This window comes from Stegodyphus dumicola, chromosome 5, assembly GCF_044657685.1.
Source record: "Stegodyphus dumicola isolate Sdum_Otavi_A_Nest chromosome 5, ASM4465768v1".
In the NCBI taxonomy this organism is placed as follows: Eukaryota; Metazoa; Arthropoda; class Arachnida; order Araneae; family Eresidae; genus Stegodyphus; species Stegodyphus dumicola.
This window is the reverse complement of record NC_140772.1, coordinates 129195700-129213041: the sequence shown is the minus strand read 5'-3', so window position 1 is coordinate 129213041 and position 17342 is coordinate 129195700. Positions and strand designations below refer to the sequence as shown.

Here is a 17342-nt window from a genome sequence, read left to right as displayed (position 1 = left end):
TTGCGGGTTTTGAATTAAATGAGAAAAACTATGACTCATGTCTTGAGCTTTTAAAAACAAAGATATGGTAGAACTGATTCTATTATAAATTCTTATATGACTAAATTATTAAGCTTAGAACCCGTGAGAAGTTCGTCTAATGTTAAGAGTTTGCGTAAATTATACGATGAAATAGAAGTTAATATAAGAAATTTGCGTTCATTAAATGTAACGGATTGTTCATATGGGCATTTATTGAATCCAGTATTATTGAAACTGCTACCACAAGATTTGGTGTTAGATTTTCACCGAAAACGAAACAGGGAAGTGAATTGTGAGGTTTTGGAAATTATTGCGTTTTTGAGGAATGAAGTCGAATCTAGGGAAATTGCCGAAACTGTGATGAGCCCCCTAAAAAGTTATGAAACAAAACGATCCTTTTCCCAAAATTATCAAAGTGGTCAAACTTATCAGAAAAACTATTCAAAGCCTAAAAATATATCAACCGCTTCAGCGTTAAATACACAAATAAAAAATGTTTGTTTATTTTGTGACGGTCATCACGATTCCGTAAGTTGTAAAAAATTGGATGTAGAACAAAAAATAAATAAGCTTGGGAGTGAAGCTAGATGCTGGTGTTGTTTTAAAAAATATCACATGTCTCGCGTATGTAGGGCAAAAATATCGTGTAAAAATTGTTTAAGCAATTTTCATCATGAGTCAATGTGTAGAAAAAATAAACCCGTTAATGTTATGATGAGAGGTTGTGAGAAGCAAGTGGAAAGCAAAACTGTTTTGAATGACTCACAATCTAAATATAATAAAAACGCCGAGAATATTTCTGTGTCTCATAGTAATATATGTACCAAAAATAAGCCCTTTTTACAAACATGTACAGTTTTAGCCTGTTCGGATAAAAATTCAGTCTTAACTAATGTTATTTTAGACAATGGTAGTCATCGAAGTTTTATTTCATCTCTATTAGTTAAAGAACTAAAATTAAAGCCAATACGCTACGAAAGAATAGCTATTTTTGCTTTCGGAGACAAAATAGCACGTGAGAAGGAATACGGTATCGTTTCATTGACGTTGCGCAATAGGGATCAAAGTTCGACTGTCAGACGGAAATACTTATCGGATGCGATTCATTTTGGGATGTTGTTTATCATGAGAGAGTAAAGTTAAATGAAAACATTACTGCGATAAATTCTTGTTTCGGTTGGTTACTAGCGGGAGTAGAAAGAAGTAATTAATTGACTAATAATTATGGAAATATATGTTTAGTCATGGACTCTTCTTCCATTTTGTGCGATTTGAAAAAATTTTGGGAAATAGAAGAATTTCAGTCAGACAAACAAAACTTTTCTGAATGGGACAATCAATTAATTGAAAAATTTGAAAATTCTCTGGAATTTAATGGGGAAAGGTAAGTTTGTAGACTGATGTGGAAGGAAAACTTGGGACCTGCAGTTGGGTTGAATTCTAATTATGAGGTTGCGAAAAAGCGTTTTGATTCGTTAAAGCACAAACTAAATAAAAATCAAGAAATTTATGACCAGTAAAAACAAATTATATCGAATCAGTTAGAATGTCAGATTGTGGGAAAATGTGTTAATGAAGATAAAAATTCAGGATATTATATGCCCCACAGAGCGGTAATTAGGGATGACAAGGAAACAACTCGAGTTAGAATTATTTATGATTGCAGCAGTAAGGCTAATGAAAATAATAAATCTCTTAATGAGTCTCTAGAATCGGGAGTAAATCTTTATTCAAATTTATTGGACATAATTCTTAAATTTCGAGAGTATTAACTTGCATTTTGCGGAGATTTAGAGAAAGCTTTTCTTATGATAGAGATTGCGGAGGAAGATAGAAAATACCTTAATTTTTTGTGGTTTCCCGAAGAGGTAGGTGATTCAACCGAAACTCTTCATTTAAATCGTCTCCCATTTGGTTTAACTACTTCAACATTTTCCTTGGCTTGCGTTTTGAAATTTCACATTAAGAAATTTAAGGAACATCATCCAAAATGTTATGACATGTTAAATTCTTTTCTTTATGTTGATGATCTCTGCTATGGAGCCAATACAGTTCAAGATGCTTATCATTTGACGTCTATGGCAATAGAGATATTAAAAGCAGCGGGATTTCATTTGAGGAAATTAAAAACTAATTGTCCGGAATTGTATAAACTTTGGAATGAAAACGGATATGAGGAAAATACTGACTTCGGGCAAGGAACAGGTTTTTTGAGATTGAAGTGGGATCCGGTTGAGGATAAAATTAAATTAGATTTAAGAGATGTTAGGGATTCCATTGATGCTAGAATCACCAAGCGTCACGTTTTGAGAGTTATTTCAAAGATATTTGATCCATGTGGACTGATTAGTTCCTTTGTAATCACGGTGAAAATTCTTCTGCAAGAGATGTGGGAACGTGGTCTACAATAGGATGAAGATTTGCCAAGTGACCTACAGAATAAATGGAAAATCTGGTGTTCTGAACTTTGTGAACTTGAATCAGTATCTATTGAAAGAAGGTTTTTTGAAAGTGTAGAAATAAGTGAAGTTTCTCTTCATGTGTTTTGTGACGCCAGTCCCAAGGCATATGGGACTGTTGCGTTCCTAAGGTACGTGAATTACAATGGCTAAATCAAAGTGAGCTTTATAATGTCAAAAAGTAAAGTTGCTCCTTTAAAAACTTTGACTCTTGCAATATTAAAGTTAATGGCAGCACTCCTCGCTGCACGTTTAGGAAATTGTTTACAAGGTCTATTTCCTAATTTCGCGAAACAAATTTTCTTTTGGAGCGACTCTCAAATCGTCCTTCATTGGTTGAAAAGATCTTCTAAACAATGGAAACCATTTGTCGCCAACAGAGTAGCTCAAGTGCAGTCGCTGACTCTACCAGAGTGTTGGAACCATTGCAGTGGCTCCGACAATCCCGCAGACCTTACTATTAGAGGAGAATCGGCTAAAAGGATTCTTACAAGTTCTCTGTGGTGGTCAGGCCCTGTTTGGTTGTCTAAACCACTTTACTCGTGGCCTCTTCAAGAATCGCTACATCATTTTAATGACATCTGTGATGAACGCGTTATAGTGAAAGAGCGACAGACTGCACTGGTTAATTCCATGGTAACCAGTTCAGCTAATGGAAACTTACCTATGTCATCGTTACTGGACGTTAATGACTTCAGCGAATTAAGTAGATTGCTGCGTGTTACTGCATGGATTAAAAGGTTTGTGCACAATTCTAAACCTAATTCTACAAAATTAAATGGACCTATATGTACTCCAGAACTCGAGCAAGCTTTGCGTTTTTGGATCAAAGCTACTCAATTCAAGCATTATAGTACAGAAGTTACCCAACTTCTTTCTAAAAGAACTATTGATAAGAGTTCACGCATATTTAATTTGAATCCTGAACTTTATGATAATAACTTACTTTGTTTAAACGGACGTTTACAGTTTTCACGTAACGATATGCGAGCCAAACATCCTTGGCTTCTTCCATCTAATGATGAATTTGTTGAACTACTTATCTGTGATTCTCATACTAAAATGTGCCATTTAGGTGTTGATGCAACTTTAACACATTTACGAGAACAATTCTGGATTGTTAAAGGTCGTCAATTTGTGAAAAAAGTGTTAAATAACTGTCTGATTTGTAGACGATTCAAAGTGAAATCTGGAATGCAGGTGGTTGCCCCTTTACCGCCTGATAGAATTCAAGAGCATCCACCATTTGAATGTGGTGTGGATTTTGCCGGACCATTTTTTGTTCGTGATTTTAATTCAAAGTGTTATTTACTTATATTCAGCTGTGCAGTGACAAGAGCTATCCACTTAGAAGTAGTTCTTAACATAAGTGCTGATTCTTTTTTGTTAGGATTCCGGCGATTTGTTTCTCATCGAAGATTATGTTCCACTATATATTCTGATAACGCCAAAGCTTTTAAAAAAGCAAATTGTGAATTGAAAAAATGGTGGAATCAGATAGGTAATGATCAAGTTAAAAATTTGTTTGCTTCTATAGGTGTAGTTTGGAATTTTATAGTTGAAAAAAAAGTCCATGGTGGGGAGGTTTCTGGGAGAGACAGATACGAACCGTTAAAACCTGCTTAAAGAAAATTGTTATACGATCCTCTCTCTCTTTGAAGTAATTGAAAATTGTTTTTTCGGAAATTGAAGCTCTGGTTAATTCTAGGCCTATCACGTATCTGTACAACGAACTCTCAGAACCCTCTCCACTCACCCCATGTCATTTTCTTATTGGTAAAAGATTGGTGTCTTTACCTGTAATAAAACATAACAGTGAAAATTTTAATGTTAATAGGAATTCTTTGGTAAAGAAATATAAATATCAGCAAACACTTTTGAATCACTTCTGGAACAGGTGGAGAAAGGAATATTTACTTAATCTAAGATCAGCTTGTATTTCTCCACAACCAGGTAATATAGATTCATTTAAAGTGAATGATATTGTTTTTATTAATGATGAGCGTTATCCCAGAAATATGTGGATGATGGGAAAAATCTTAGAGCTATATCCAGGAAGAGATGGAAAAGTTCGTTCTCTTCTTATTCAGACTCCTAAAGGACAAATAAAACGCTCAGTACAACTTGTGTATAATTTGGAAATTAATCCTTGATTGTGTTAGTTTAATTGAGTTGCAACCTGTTAATGTTCTATCTTTGTATTAATGGTAGTTTAATTGTGATTATATTTTAAGGCATGATATTTGAACAATTTTCTTTGGAAGTTAAAAGTGTAATTGGTTTTTGTATGTTAAGTCACTGAATAATTTTGAAGCTTTGTATTTGATATAATATGCTATTTATATTTTTATTCTTGTAATTTTAAATGGTTCCTGAATGTAAATTTAGTTAAAATTCAATGGTAAGTGAACTCAAGTGAGTTCAGGTGGGGAGTATTACATATTTCCAGCGTCATTCTGACTAGAGGGCGCTGTGTTCGTCCCAATAGTCAGTGGCAGGCAGGATACCAAAGATGTAGGACATGGAAAGCAGCGATGCCTAATAATATATCTCTAATTGCTTAAAATTTTCATATATTTTCTTGTAAATAAATGTTGTTATTGTTTACAAAACCTCTTATCTCTTGGATGCACCTTTGGTCTCACAGAACCATTAGATGCAAAACGTGTTTATGGAACTGTCCTGAGTAATAGTGGCTAATAAATTGTGTTTTCAATTATCCATCAAGTGTTGTCGTTAATCACTCCAAATCCACGAACCCGTAGAACGCAATAATATTATTTTTATCATAACGTGACTATTGATAAAATATGGATTTTGTACGATAATCCCAAGCGTTCAGCTCTCAGGTAAAGGAAACTTAATCAAATATTCCGTAACTACTTCAGTATTCAAAGCAAAGAATTTTTCACCGTATGATGATCATCTTTTGCATTCATTCATCATTAATTTCTCCTTTCGGAGCAGCTACGACATGTACAGGTAGAAATGGGAAGGGCACCAGAATTTCACCATTAGTCGTACAGGTACGGTACCAACGGCGCACTAACTGTGCAGTTCCGCCTTAGTGCGAGGTAAATCACTCCGGGAGTGTTCGGAAGGTCACCCACCCCTCTTCTTCTACCACAACCTCTCGAGAGGACTTTCAGTTTGCCTTGTATTTTGAGTGCCCCCTGCTGCATAGACACTATAGACTTACAAACATACATGCCTCCTCCGAGATTCTAAAACAGGTCCATCGGACCTTTTTCGGAACAGATACCGTAGTTTTTCATCGCTATCTTCTCATAGAAATACCTAACTGTTACTCAGCTCTCTATCATAGGGCTATAGACCCACATCACGCACAGATGTTGAATACCTGAAACCTGGCATCAACAAACCTCTCCATCCACATGTAGAGAATTCAGTCATCTTATTTGAGCAACTTAATCTCTGCTCGAAAAGCTTAGGATAGACATATCTATTGTGTGAGGAAATGAAGCCGGTATAATGATAATAGAAAACTTTAAAAAGAAAAAATATATATATATATACTACATTTTTCTTCGTAACTGTATATAACTGTGATTATTTGCATAATTTTGCACCATATATTCAGTTTGTAATTCTGTTTCGTTTCGTTTTTCAGAACTCCATCCGCCACAACTTGTCGCTCAATAAATGTTTTATTAAAATTCCCAGAAGTAAAGACGAACCTGGGAAAGGAGGATTTTGGAGACTGGATCCTCAGTATGCTGAGTCTCTAGTAGATGGCATATTTAAGAAAAGAAGGCCCGCTCAGAGACAAGCAGGAGGTGGAAATACGAAAAAATCCAGAAGGGACAATAAACTGAAAGGACAGTCAGATACTTTATCTAGGGTCCTGGAGACCTTTCAACAAGATACACCGCCTAGTTCTGCAGGATCTCTATTGGCGCACACTGAAATGGAAATGATGGCCGATTTAAAGCCTCTTCCTGTAATGTCCTCTCCATCACACCAAGAAGTTTTCGCATATGCTACCACTAGTTCCAATACCATGTGCGACTTTCAAACCGATCGATTGCTTGTGCCTACGCCGCAGCGCCACCAGGTCCCTAATAAAACCTCACCGCCAACCATGAGCCAGCATGACACAGAGGTGCTTCAAGTTTTGGAACCGTTACCTCATTCTGGTATGAATAATGGAGGATTACGGGCTCCACAAAATTCTGCCATGAATGGACAAAATAATAACGACTTGTGTTGGAATGTTCTCGGTGATCCCGATCTAGAGTTGGAGAGCCTGTATAAATATCGCCCAGAAGATTCAATTTCGTCGGTCGTAAACACAGCTCTGGCACTCAATGATGATCTCTTCAGCTCAGATGGCAGTAGCTCAGATCTCCCTAACGAGTTAGATCTGGTGACTACCGATCATTTAGACATCGGAGGGTCAACTCATGGCATCTCAAACACGACAGACTGGTGGGGGTTTCAACACCCCTCTTTCGATGTCACTGTCACACCCCTGCTCAGTATTTCAGTACCTTTTGGTAATACCAGTGCATCATCTGTCCCCACAACTAATGCCATGATCGGTGGAAACAATAATGGAATATTTATCAATAGTTATGTGCAACAAAATGCTGCATCATACATTGTAGAAAGGCCACCTTTGCAACAGCAGCAAGATACACTGCAGAACCAGCCATGGGCGGAGTGCTCTGCTCTTGATTTGGAAGATCTCGGTGACTTGGATACTGTCCATGCTTATTGAGAAAATTGTCGTTTCCCCTAGTATTATGAACCGTTCCACAAATTCTTGCTTTCTGTGCTGTGGTTTTCATCATCGTCTGGAGGACCACTTTTGGCATTTGAATTTTGGAGGCCAAAGATATATTTTCCTCTAAAGAGAGGAAACATCATGGAATATGAAAATGCACATAGGCTATAAAAAACTTTAATTTATTTAAAACTAGTTGTCATATCAATGTTACCCTAGCCTGTAAAACGTGTGTTTTTCTAATATGAAAGAAGATGTTTCGACAGTTAACTAAAATATGGGATATGAACAGAAAATGTTAAGTGACAAAATATCCTTTTCCTTTTTTTTTTTTTTTTTTTTTCAATTTGCAATTTTTTTAACGTTTAACGTAATTTTCAATTAAGACAGGGGTGCACAATATTCTTCTACAGATTTCATTAAATAAGTTTCTATAAAAATAAAATTTAGAAATCGAAATTTTCTTAGGCAAATTGTATAAAATAAACTGTTAGGTGCTGTTCCGGAAATGCAGTATTTTTAAAATGAGAGGAAAAGTTTTCCAAATAAAAATAAAAGAATGTCTGACGCTTCTAATTTAGTTATCGTCCCTCCTCTCAATTTATTTAGAAAAAAATAACCGTGATCTGGAACAGGCAATGTGAAATTTAGTAAAATTATTCTTTAAATTCACAGCTAAATAAATGCTCAAAAAACCAAATTATTTTAAAAGGCAAAATATCTACACATTAAGGACCATTAAATAACAATATTTAAGTATTTGAATATATACAATTTTAATAAAAAGTACACTGCAACATACTAATTTAGTTCGGCAGCTTTATATCACTTTCCAGCACTAATGAGAGAAACCTCAGAGCCAATGAATTTACTTGTATGAAATCATTTATTCAATGATGAATATTATTCAAGCAAATTTATTTTGAAAACAAATTACAAAATACCTCTGCATCTTGTAATCAGAGCATCAAACATATTAATTTAAATTTTTATTAAAATTTCCATTCATATTAGTGTGCAAAATAGATGAATTAAAATTAATCTATTTTGGGTACTAATATACATGAAGAATTACAGTATTGAACTAAACTTACAGTTAAATTGTTATTTTAATCATGGACAAGATATCACTAGGTAGTCTAGCCTACACTACTACAGAGAACACTGGATATTTACTAACGTCAGAAGATAGGATTCTTAACTCAATGTAACAATTTATGACATTACCTAAATTCTTATTGATATATCCAGAATTTTCTAATTCTGCTCGCCAATGGCGGGCTCTAGCCGTTTATAGGCAGGCGTTGGCCAGTACTAAGGCTCGAAGCGGTGATAACTTTATTACGGATGCAACTTTAATGGGTGGGCCACTGTTACCTCCTATGAAGGGAAGGACAAATTATATTCATATCTTGTACGGGATTCGAACCCAGGCCCTTCGGTACTTCAGTCAGGAAACCACTTCCCCGTCTGGGTGACGAATTTTCTAATATTCCACAAGTTATTTAAATAATTTGATTAATCGGTAATGGAAAGCAAGATTTTTTATAACTTGTACTTCGTTTAGTTTGCAAATAAATTCAAATTGTGCACCCCTAGTTCAAGAAAATACGTAAACGAGGGGGGGGGAACATTCATTCTTCTTTGGTTTTTGACTAAAAAGATATGACAATGTCTCCAATTTTATGAAAAGAAAAGGAAAATTGCAAAGAAACATATAAAGATCGTAAGCTGACAACCAATGGATATTCAAAATGAATTTTTTCCCGTCTTTTTGACTTTTATTTTTAAAACATATGAATATTGTCTTGTTGCTGTATACTCTATTTTATATATTATATTTAAATATTTTACGTCTTTGTAAATTTGTCTGCAGATGATTTGCCATAAATTTGAAATTCTCAAAAGAGGTCTACCAGTGATGCAATATGAAAATCATTGCTTTTTTGTGTGTACATAACAGTATATATACATATATAATACTTATAAATACAAGTGTAAAATTTCCCATTGTAAGTGATGACTCAGTAGTAAGGCTTCCAATGTTGTCCGACAACTACCCCTTGGCTCAGCAATTTATGTGTGTCTTTTTGAATCTTTTCAGTCTTTAATAGCTGAGAGGTGATTTTAATTTAATACTTATGAAGCACTGTCAACAAAATTGGACATTTCAAAATAAAAATTATGAAAAGGCTCAAATTTTGCATTAAATTTAAGCTGCTCTGAAAACCACCATTCATATTTAATTAAGAGTAAAACATTGAATTAAATGAAAAGCACCGATATCTAGAACAGCATGAAATAATAGTATATGATGTTAGCTGCTGTTTGCTACTAAAATTAAAATAATAAATAATTCAATTTTAAATCAAGATTTTCTATTTCCCTAACGCCTAAAAAATCAAGTCAATCAGATATTTTCTAGATCAGTCCTTTCTCCTAACATATTAGCAATTACTAACTTTATAAAACGTATATGTTTTTATTTATAAACTACTAAACAAACGGCTCAGAAAAAAAAAAAAAGCAAGAGCATTGATTACATAATTTTTTAATTTGTTTTCTTGGCAGTTTTGATCGCCAATCACCTCTCAGTCTTTTAGTGTAATTAAGTATCAGTATAATGTGAAAACAACTAAATAAACTATACTTTTTTCCAAACTAATTCATGATTAAAATACTCTTACCTCCAACCAATCAAAGATAAAATAAATAATACTGTGTGAAAAAACTGCAATATACTCAACTTTTGAAGGAATAGTAAATTACAATACTTTTAGAACTCTGAATAGTTATAATGCTCAAGCTGACAAGGGAAGTAGTTGTAATTAATCAGTATAGTGTTTATAAAAAATCTTTTACCAACTTATGAAGTAGAGAATACAGAACTGAAATGCATTGCAGGTGAAAAAGGAATATTTTCAATAGGTATAATTCTCTCAGCACATTTGTAAGTATTTTCACTTGAAATGTCATGAAGAAATAAAATAGCCATAGTTTTAAATGTTTAGAATGCATTTTCCTCCCAAGAGGGCACTAAAAAGTTTTCAAATAATGAAATTCTTCAAGATATTTTTAAAGGAATTTTTATATTTTTTGCAGTATATCTTATCCATTTAATAGTTAAGTAACATTACAATTACAACTGCATCACCAATCAATATTTAAGATATCCTCTTTTTTTATCAGCTCTGTCACAATTTAACTCTCATTAAAAAATAATTAAAACTTTTTCTGTTCATAGAATGTTCTATTTTCGTATCCTTTCAGATTTATTTTGTTTCCGAGTTCTAATTTACAATGTTTTCGACGTACTTATCTCATGCGTCACTAAGCAGAAAATAATTAACTATAAACTCTGATTCAGTATTGGTTAATTAATCAGAGATAAAAGCTCTAAAACATTCCATTAAAAGAAAGAAAAAATATCTGCCACATTTAAAAAAAAAAAAAAAAAAAAACCTTAAGCCACTCAAACCTTGCGTTTCTTAAAATAAAATGCTTTTCTGAATACTGCTTCTGAAACTTCTGAATATTAAACATATATGTATATATATATATATACAAAATATTCAGAAATATTTCCCAGCATAAATTCAGCAATACAACGTTTAAACATTTCAAGTAAAACTTTTATCACTGCGAATTTTTTCAAAACTCTAACATATTAATGATGGGAAAGAATACTAGTTTCTTAATTAACATTTTAATTACGATAAATAATTATTCGAATTTTGTGGTTTTTGCTTCATACATCAGTTTTAGTATCAATATAAAATAGATATAATTAATAATTAATATTTTTACTCTCAAAATAAATGTTTATAATTATGTTAACAATTAATAATATTTTTAACAAGAACAATACAATCTACCGTGTGTCAGGTACGTAAAGTATTGGATTAACATAATTAAATTAACAAAATCAAAGAAACAATGGAAAATCAACTCACATTATAAGTAGTATTTACAAAATTTCCGAAAGAGATAAAGAGGCTGGTTTGAAGCAATAAAAACATCAAATTTCGCTGGGCAAGATTTAACAAAACTTCTCAAGTTAGTCAGAAGAAAGAGTCGGGTTATTGATTTATGAATGAATTTCTGTACCTAGATTTAATTGGTGAATGAATTTCGATTCATCGAAGGGCAAGACAGCAAATGATTCCATATGTCACCCTTTAAAAAAAAAAAAAAAAACTCAAAATCATTCGGCTTGAGGTAAAACTAGTGCAAAATTGCCATGCCTAGAAATAAAGTGCGTAATTTTAAAGTCTGTAAAAAAGAATGATATAGGTTTGAGCCCGTGCTTAATGGAAAGGAATATTTTTCTGATATGAGTAGATTTGCAAGATGAGATAAATTCTTCATTATATTTAACCATGAGTTTATATGGTAACATGTCTTCCGAAAGCTCTTAGGAACCGTAGGGAACTGATGCCCATTGGTATATTCAAAACTGGATTACGAACAGATGTTCACTGGCATATTCAAAACGTATTTCAATAAAATTCGGCTCTTTCACCAGCGTTCATTTCGTAATATCCCTGCACATAAACAAGAGAACTTCAGTATTTCTACTGCTGAAATAACTAATAGTCAAAACCTTTTCAATGGCTAATTTTTTTGCACTTTAATTATTTTTCAATAAATGTTAAAGAGAGACGATCAGACATGTAAGATACCATGACCCAGATTTCCATATTTCTTAAATCATTTGACTTCAAAATAAATGCAAACCAATTCCGCTTGAAAAATTGTACATTCATTTCGATTATAATGAGTATACCGTTTTCAGACATTTATCAAAGAAATATTAAGATTCAACTTTTCAAAGACACATTTATCATTCATTTTAAAATTGTCTGTAAAACAAACATTTTGGATATAATTTTCGAGGTACTTCTCATAATTAATTACTTGTTTTCGTCCCAAAGTAAAATTATGGGAAAAGTAACAATGAGGAAACTTTCCATCGATGCAGTCGACCAAATACTCGTTTACTCGTTTAAAAATTAAGTTTTCAAGCAAATAGGATGGACTCTTATAATAGTAAATATTGCTTCAAAACTGTACTCTTTAATACGCATTTGAATCTTCCTCAGTCTATACCATTACTTTTTAAAACATGCCCTCAGGAATAAGGTTCGTAAGAAACAAACGGCACGATTCCATGTTTATACATAGTTCTTAAAAATTCAAAACTAACGCCAAAGTATGACAAAGACCAGCACGAAATTCTTCGTACTTTAAAGAAACTTATGCAATGTAATTTTTCTATTTTTTTCAATATCTTAGTTAAAATAACACCGAGATTCGGAACAACAGATAACATTCGGAAACAAAATCAAGGAAGAGATACTCAGAGTTAAGAGGCCCTAGTTTTTGCATCAAATACACCATTAACAATCAAAATTAATTTTTTTAAAAACTTTTTATGTGGCAAAAATGCAATTTGGGAATTAGACCACTTTACAAAAGATGAAATTTAACGCGGATCGCATGCAGAAATACCTATTATTTAAAAACCCTTATTCAACGATATGGAGAATATCGTCATCACAAGCAATTTTATGAGAATTAGAGAACGGAACTAAAAGATCATTACTAATAATATTCCAAACAACAAGTACAGTGGTATAATCCTAAGGAAAACCTATTTCTAAGGAACAAACATTCCTTTCCCACTCAAACACAACTCATTCATTTAAGAAGCTTTTAAAAATTATACAAATTTCCTACCGACATTTCGTAATGTATTTGAAATAGATGGACACTAAGCTGGCCTAAACTATCTTCTGAAGTCCAATAAAATGAAAATAGAAATAAAATTTCTTAGTTTTTCTTACTGTAAAAGTCATATAACCGAGGGGAAGCTTCCTTTATACATATCTGAAGAGTGAATGCAAACTAAACGTCACTAAATAAATTATTCTTCTCTCAAGTGACAATTAATTTTATTAACGAAGAGCTCTTAAAAGGATTATCCCAAAAAAGAAAGCAAGCTAAAGCACCTGACGTTATTCAAAGGAGAGATTTTTGAATCAAAAGACAAGTACTTCAACCACTGCACCAGAAAAATATCCAACTTTAAACAAAGGCTTGTAGAAGACACAAAAATTCACGTTATTCAGACGTTAACAGTTTTTATTCGGCAAAAAATCTGGTCCATAAAGGCTTCTACCTACCCCCTTGCTTTAGTTTTTCTGTGGAAAACAAGATTATTACAATCATTATTAACTAGGAAACACCTTGTTACAACAATAGATTTTCGCTTTTTACAAAAAAAAAAAAAAAAAAAAAAAAAAAAAAATCAGCACCATTTTCGAGTTTAATTTCAGACATATAATATATCTTCATTGAAATAATTTCCATTCCATATAGCTATAAACATTCAACAACTTACAAACATTAATATTTAAAAGATAATCTCTCCAATAGTTCAGTTTAGCATCCTGAAATAAATTTGCGAGTTCTTAACCAGTTAATTCAGCTGGGAATTCTGAATTCTTAACCAAGCAAATATTTTTTAAATAATATTTTCCCCCTACACTGAGCAGCAATCCCACGCTTTTTCAAGCCCCTAATTTCAATACACCGCCAAGAAACTCTTTTTGTCACCTTACTTTTTGTTAGGAAATGATAACAATTAACATGCAATTGATAACTAACGTAGAGCTTGATTAGAATGCCAGTTGGCAGTCCCATCATTAAAATGTTAATTGAAATACACCAATTAGTAATTGTTATGCCTCGTTATAATAACATGTGTAATGATTTAGATACTTTAATAATTATAAAAATAGTTCCTTGTTATGATGATTACACTCTTATTAATACTTACTTATTAATTACACAACTTATTAAATGTGTGGAATATATCATATAAAATAGAAAGATATGCTATTAAATTAATTAGATTTTTAGTGTAATTTATAAATTGCTAAGGGACTAATAGAACAATATTTTATACTTAATGAATTAAATTCAGAATTTTGACATGGTTTTGAAATCAGTGTGTTAAAAAAAGGCCGTTAAACATATAAATTTTATATCTAATTGAGTAACACCCATTACTCCGTTATGCCAAAAAAAATAATAAATATTGAAATAGTTTTGTACATAAATAATGATATCGCATTTTTTATAATTTTCTATATATCGGTTTTTTTTTTTTTTTTGTTTTTTTTTTTTCGGGGGCGACATGATATATATTTTTTTAAGAATTTTTTTCCATTCAAAAACACTTTTTTCTTTTTTTCATTTGCATTAAAGTAATCTTGAGAGATGATATTAAACTTGAAATGAAGTAACAATATTAAGCAGAAGGAATACTATGTGGATTTATTATGTTGATACAGCTTGTACTTAAACAAATTCATATAAATACTTAAGCTAAAGTACTGAAAAACAAATTTAATGGTTTTTGCAATATAATATCATCAAAATACAATACCAAATCAATTAAACATTAACAAATTTGTTTAAATATCGAAGTTTTGTTCTATTTATTCAGTGGCCTTCCGCTTTTCAACTTTCACATTTCCTGAAAGTAAGTTATCTTTCTGCTGCTATTATTGGTAACCATAAAAATATAATATTCTTTACTTTGTAAATTTTTTAGTAGAAAGTCTTTGAAAAACCTTAGAAATTATAAACTACCAGCTTTAAAATTCGCAGCATTATTCTATGCCACATAAACACATGGGGGGGGAGAATAAAATCATGGGCAGACTAAATACTGCAGCAAAACTCATTAAATTTGTTTTTTGACTAGAAGAAAAAAACTCTTAAAATATTTCATTTAAATATGTCAGTCTTGTACTAACTTCCTAAATTACCTAAAGGAATAAAATACTGAAAAATAAACTAAATATATAATGTACAAATATGTTCACATGAACAAGATTTTTGACACCATTACCTCAAAATTGATAAAAGAAATGGAAAAAAGTATTTTTAAAATAAATTTTTGGAACAAAAAATGAGAAACTTTTATATACCTTAAGATATATTTTGCTCTTTGTATTAAAAAGCACTGTTACTTCTTGCCGTAAAGAATTTGTGATGTATTTTTGCATTTTGCTCTTCACACTGTTCTAGTCATTTTTGTCTGTTTCCTTATGTTAAAAAGAGATGTTAAAGAGAACAATTTTCTCCGTCATGTTTTATGAAGATCAAATTAGACGTGTTATACTTAAATTAGCAGCAGCAATGTTATTATCTTATGCGAACTCATCAAATAAATTATTTAGTATTCAAGTCTTGTAATTCTCATTCTAACTACAGGCACTAATAAATAATTTTATGCATTTGCCAATCAATAGTAATCCTTATTTCAATGAAAAAGCTTGGATGTTTACTTTAAAGATGTTATTTTATTCTTTTATAGTAGAAAGACTATCTCTGCATCAAAGCTTCAAATGTTCTTTCTGGAAATACAAGTGTGTGATTTTTAATATCTGTATTTATTGTCGTTCTAGTTAAATAAACTGTTATGTAAAATTATGTTGTATCTCATTTGCCTCATTTACGTTTGTGAACAAACACAAACGTTTTCCTCCAAACAATTTAATCATTTTGAAATAGCTCATTTATTCTTTAAGCAAATAGTAAATAATTAGAATATAACCATAATGCACAATAATATTGTTACGAAATGTCCATGTAATAATATTGTTACGAAATGTCCATGAATGTAAGATGGCTTCCCCTCAAAGCAGTTTTAGGGTTGCCATAAAATAGCAAAGAAGGCAGGGTTGCCCCATTTGGTGAGAAATCGGCCCATTTGGCGATATACCATGGACAGTTGAAGAACCTTCTGGAATGAATTCTTACCGGTTTAGCCCAGAATGTTCTCGAACACAAGCCGAAAGCTATATAAACCCTGCTAGCCCGCAGTCAGTGTGAGTGTGTCTCAGAGAGTGTGCCTCGTCTAGCGAGCCGTGCGGAGTCGATCGAGTTGACAGCCGGGCAACGAGTGCCGAGTGGGTCGTCGAGTGCACTGAAGGTGTCTCTTAGTGTATCGCGGTTAGTGCATCGTGAAGAGAGCGTGTTGAGCTGCGAGAACGACTGAACCGAAGAGTCGGGAGCTGTGCTCGTGTGTCGTCGAGTGCATCGCGAGTTGTAGCGTGAAGAGTCTCGAGAGTACGTGGAGTTCCGAGAACGACCAAGCAGAGTCGGGTGCTTTGCAGGAAGCTGTCTCCGCCGTTATTGCCTGACAGTGTGAAGGCTGTGTCGCTGATTGCTCCAGCGTGTTTATTGTAGATCTTCGACGACTGTAAAAGTGTTTTGGAGCTGTCCTGATTAATATTGGTAAATAAAGTGTGTTTCGATACTTCATCAAGTGTCGTCTTTATTCACTCCAAATCTACGAACCCCGTACGAACGTAAAGGAAGAAAATAACGTAACAACTGGTGTCAAAAGAAAAGAGAAACCGTAACAACTGGTGTCAGAAGTGGGATTTCCGAGTGAATGCCAGTGACCTGCCTAAAGAAACAAAACCATGGCGGAGGAAACGAAGACTTTGATGGACTTCTTAGCCGAGATGAGGGCTGAGATAAAAGCCGGATATCAAGAGATGAGAGCTGAAATGAAAGCCGGATATCAAGAGATCAAGGCTGAGTTGAAAGCCGGACTGAAGGAGATGAAAGCTACACTGAAAGAGAAGAACGCCCGACGAGAAGAATTAAATGTCGGGCAAGAAAATTTGCGAGAGCAACTCCGACAGGTGAAAGGAGAGCTTACAAAAGAAACTAGAGCTATAAAAGACGATGTGGAAATGAGAGAAGTGGTTTCTGAAGAATCAAAGGATGAGTCGATCGAGTTGACATCCGGGCACCTAGATGAGGCACACTCTCTGAGACACACTCACACTGACTGCGGACCAGCAGGGTTTATATAGCTTTCGGCTTGTGTTCGAGAACATTCTGGGCTAAACCGGTGAGAATTCATTCCAGAAGGTTCTCCAACTGTCCATGGTATATCGCCAAATGGGCAGATTTCTCACCAAATGCCTTCCCTTGCACCAAATGCAACCTTGCCTTCCCTTACTATTTTATGGCAACCCTAAAACTGCTTTGCGGGGAAGCCATCTTACCTAACACTATAACTAAAA

The 17342-nt window shown here is 33.2% G+C and overlaps 1 protein-coding gene across 1 annotated transcript in view; it reads left to right on the top strand.

Moving 5' to 3' along the window:
• The window catches only part of LOC118183917 (uncharacterized), a 220358-nt gene extending 204632 nt beyond the window's left edge, over positions 1 to 15726 (top strand). The window contains exon 3 of the mRNA XM_035353530.2: positions 6112 to 15726. Coding sequence (XP_035209421.1) covers positions 6112 to 7221 — 1110 coding nt within the window. The 3' untranslated portion in view covers positions 7222 to 15726. The remainder of the gene's footprint in view (positions 1 to 6111) is intronic.
• Positions 15727 to 17342: the final 1616 nt, after the last annotated feature.